General features: G+C 40.0%; 1 protein-coding gene across 1 annotated transcript in view; it reads left to right on the forward strand.

Annotated features, from left to right (window-relative positions):
* Window positions 1-2,036, forward strand: part of LOC101845873 — a gene marked incomplete at its 5' end in the record, with an annotated part of 4,450 nt that overhangs the window by 685 nt on the left and 1,729 nt on the right. The window contains 2 exon segments of the mRNA XM_013087289.2: window positions 377-479; window positions 1,537-1,646. Coding sequence (XP_012942743.1) covers window positions 377-479; window positions 1,537-1,646 — 213 coding nt within the window.

Here is a 2,036-nt window from a genome sequence, read left to right on the forward strand (position 1 = left end):
GAGAGAGAGAGAGAGAGAGAGAGAGAGAGAGAGAGAGAGAGAGAGAGAGGGGGGGGAGAACATAAATATGAAGTTGGGAGCGCCGTAAAACACTTACCAAAGAACAAGAAAATCAGCAGGGACAGAAATCCCCGTACTGGGAGCGTTAGATCTAATAGATAATTAATTATTGGGCCACGGGTCTCGAGTTTAAGTCCCCTGGTCTAAGGCATTCTCACGCGGTTATGACCGTCTTGATTCTCTCTCTCTTTCTGTCTCTCCCATATTAATTTTTTTTTAAACCAACAACAACAACTGCATATTACTATATTTAAAAAATGAAGGGAGCATTTTAGAAAGAGTGTAAAACATGAGTATGTTCACTTTCTTATCACAGTGCTTGCTGGACAGATAAAGGGAGTATCTGCAAGCCTGGTAGCCCTCTGCTCTACATGTCACGCCGTGGATCTCACAGAGACCGACACTGCTAAAGTCTGCAAGTGAGTCCTCGGTTTTTCCCATAGTTTGTCGTCGGTGTTGTTGTTGTTGTTGTTGTTGTTTTTCTTGTTGTTGTGGTTGGTATTGATGTTGCTCTTGTTGTCGTCGTTGGTATTGTTGTTGTTGTTGCTATTGTCGGTATTAATGTTGCTGTTGTCGTCTGTACTAATGCTGTTATTGATGTTGTTGTCGGTATTTATGTTGTTGTTGTTGTGGTGGTGATCTATATTGATGTTATTCTTTTTTTGCTGATGTTGTGGTTGCTCTTGCTGTTTATATAATTTCGTTGTTGTCATTGTTGCAATTGTAGGTAGAGATTCTGACTTCGCCCCGTGTCTAAAAATAGGTCACCAGTCAAAGAAGTCCGGTCTCCCTTTTCCTCCCAAGCACTGTTGTTGTTGTTGTTGTTGTTGTTGTTGTTGTTGTTGTTGTTGTTGTTGTTGTTATGGTTGTTGTTGTTGTTATGGTTGTTGTCGTTGTGGTTGCTGTCATATTGTAATTGTTGTTTTTGTTATTGTTGTTGTTGTTGTTGTTGTTTTTGTGGTTGTTGTCATGTTGTAATTATTGCTCTTGCTATTGTTGTTGTTGTTGTTGTTGTTGTTGTTGTTGTTGCCATTTTGTTATACTTGTTTTTGTTGTTACTGTTGTTCAATATGTTGTGAAACGTTTTTTATTGTTGTTGCCGTTTTTGTAATTGCTGTTGTTGTTGTTGGTGGTGGTGGTGCTGCTGCTGCTGCTGATGGTGCTACCACTGCTGCTGCTGCTACTGCTGCTACACCTGCAACCAGTGCTATCAATACTAATTCCTTTCGTATGGGAACCACTGCAGTGAAAATATTTGATGTGTCCCACTAACTCATATGACCTAATGCATTGAATTATTTGCATGCCCCGTAAAACATTTACCAACCCCCCCCCCAAAAAAAAACAAACAACAACAACAACAACACCAAACACACACTTACAAACAAACACACATACACAGACAAACAAACAAATAAACAGACAGACAAACGGACAAACAAACAAAAAACTCCTGTCTGTTGTTACATTTTCCAGAGCCGGCAAAGAGCTACTTGCGTGTGTACGCAAAGACTGCGGCGATTCACCCTCTATTAAAGCCTTAACACCTACTCTGGAAAAATCTACAAACACTCTGTGTAACGCAGGTAAGTTTGTTCTTAGAATTAGCCGTCATTGCATGGGGGGGGGGGGATGTCGAAGTGCATTTTCCCCCTTATATTATTTCGTTTTTACTTCTTTTTTTTTTCTTTTTTTTTTGTTCCAATTTCTGTTTTTCTGTTTTGTTTTGTTTCGTTTCCTTCACGGGGAGGGTTGTCGTTACTTTTTAAGGTTTGGGAATTGGGAGAGGGTTGTCGTTACTTTTTATAGTTTGGGAATTGGGGGAGGGTTGTCGTTACTTTTTATAGTTTGGGAATTGGGGGAGGGTTGTCGTTACTTTTTAAAGTTTGGAAATTGGGGGAGGGTTGTCGTTACTTTTTAAAGTTTGGAAATTGGGGGAGGGTTGTCGTTACTTTTTAAAGTTTGGAAATTGGGGG

This window comes from Aplysia californica, unplaced genomic scaffold (genome assembly GCF_000002075.1).
Source record: "Aplysia californica isolate F4 #8 unplaced genomic scaffold, AplCal3.0 scaffold00570, whole genome shotgun sequence".
NCBI lineage: Eukaryota > Metazoa > Mollusca > Gastropoda > Aplysiida > Aplysiidae > Aplysia > Aplysia californica.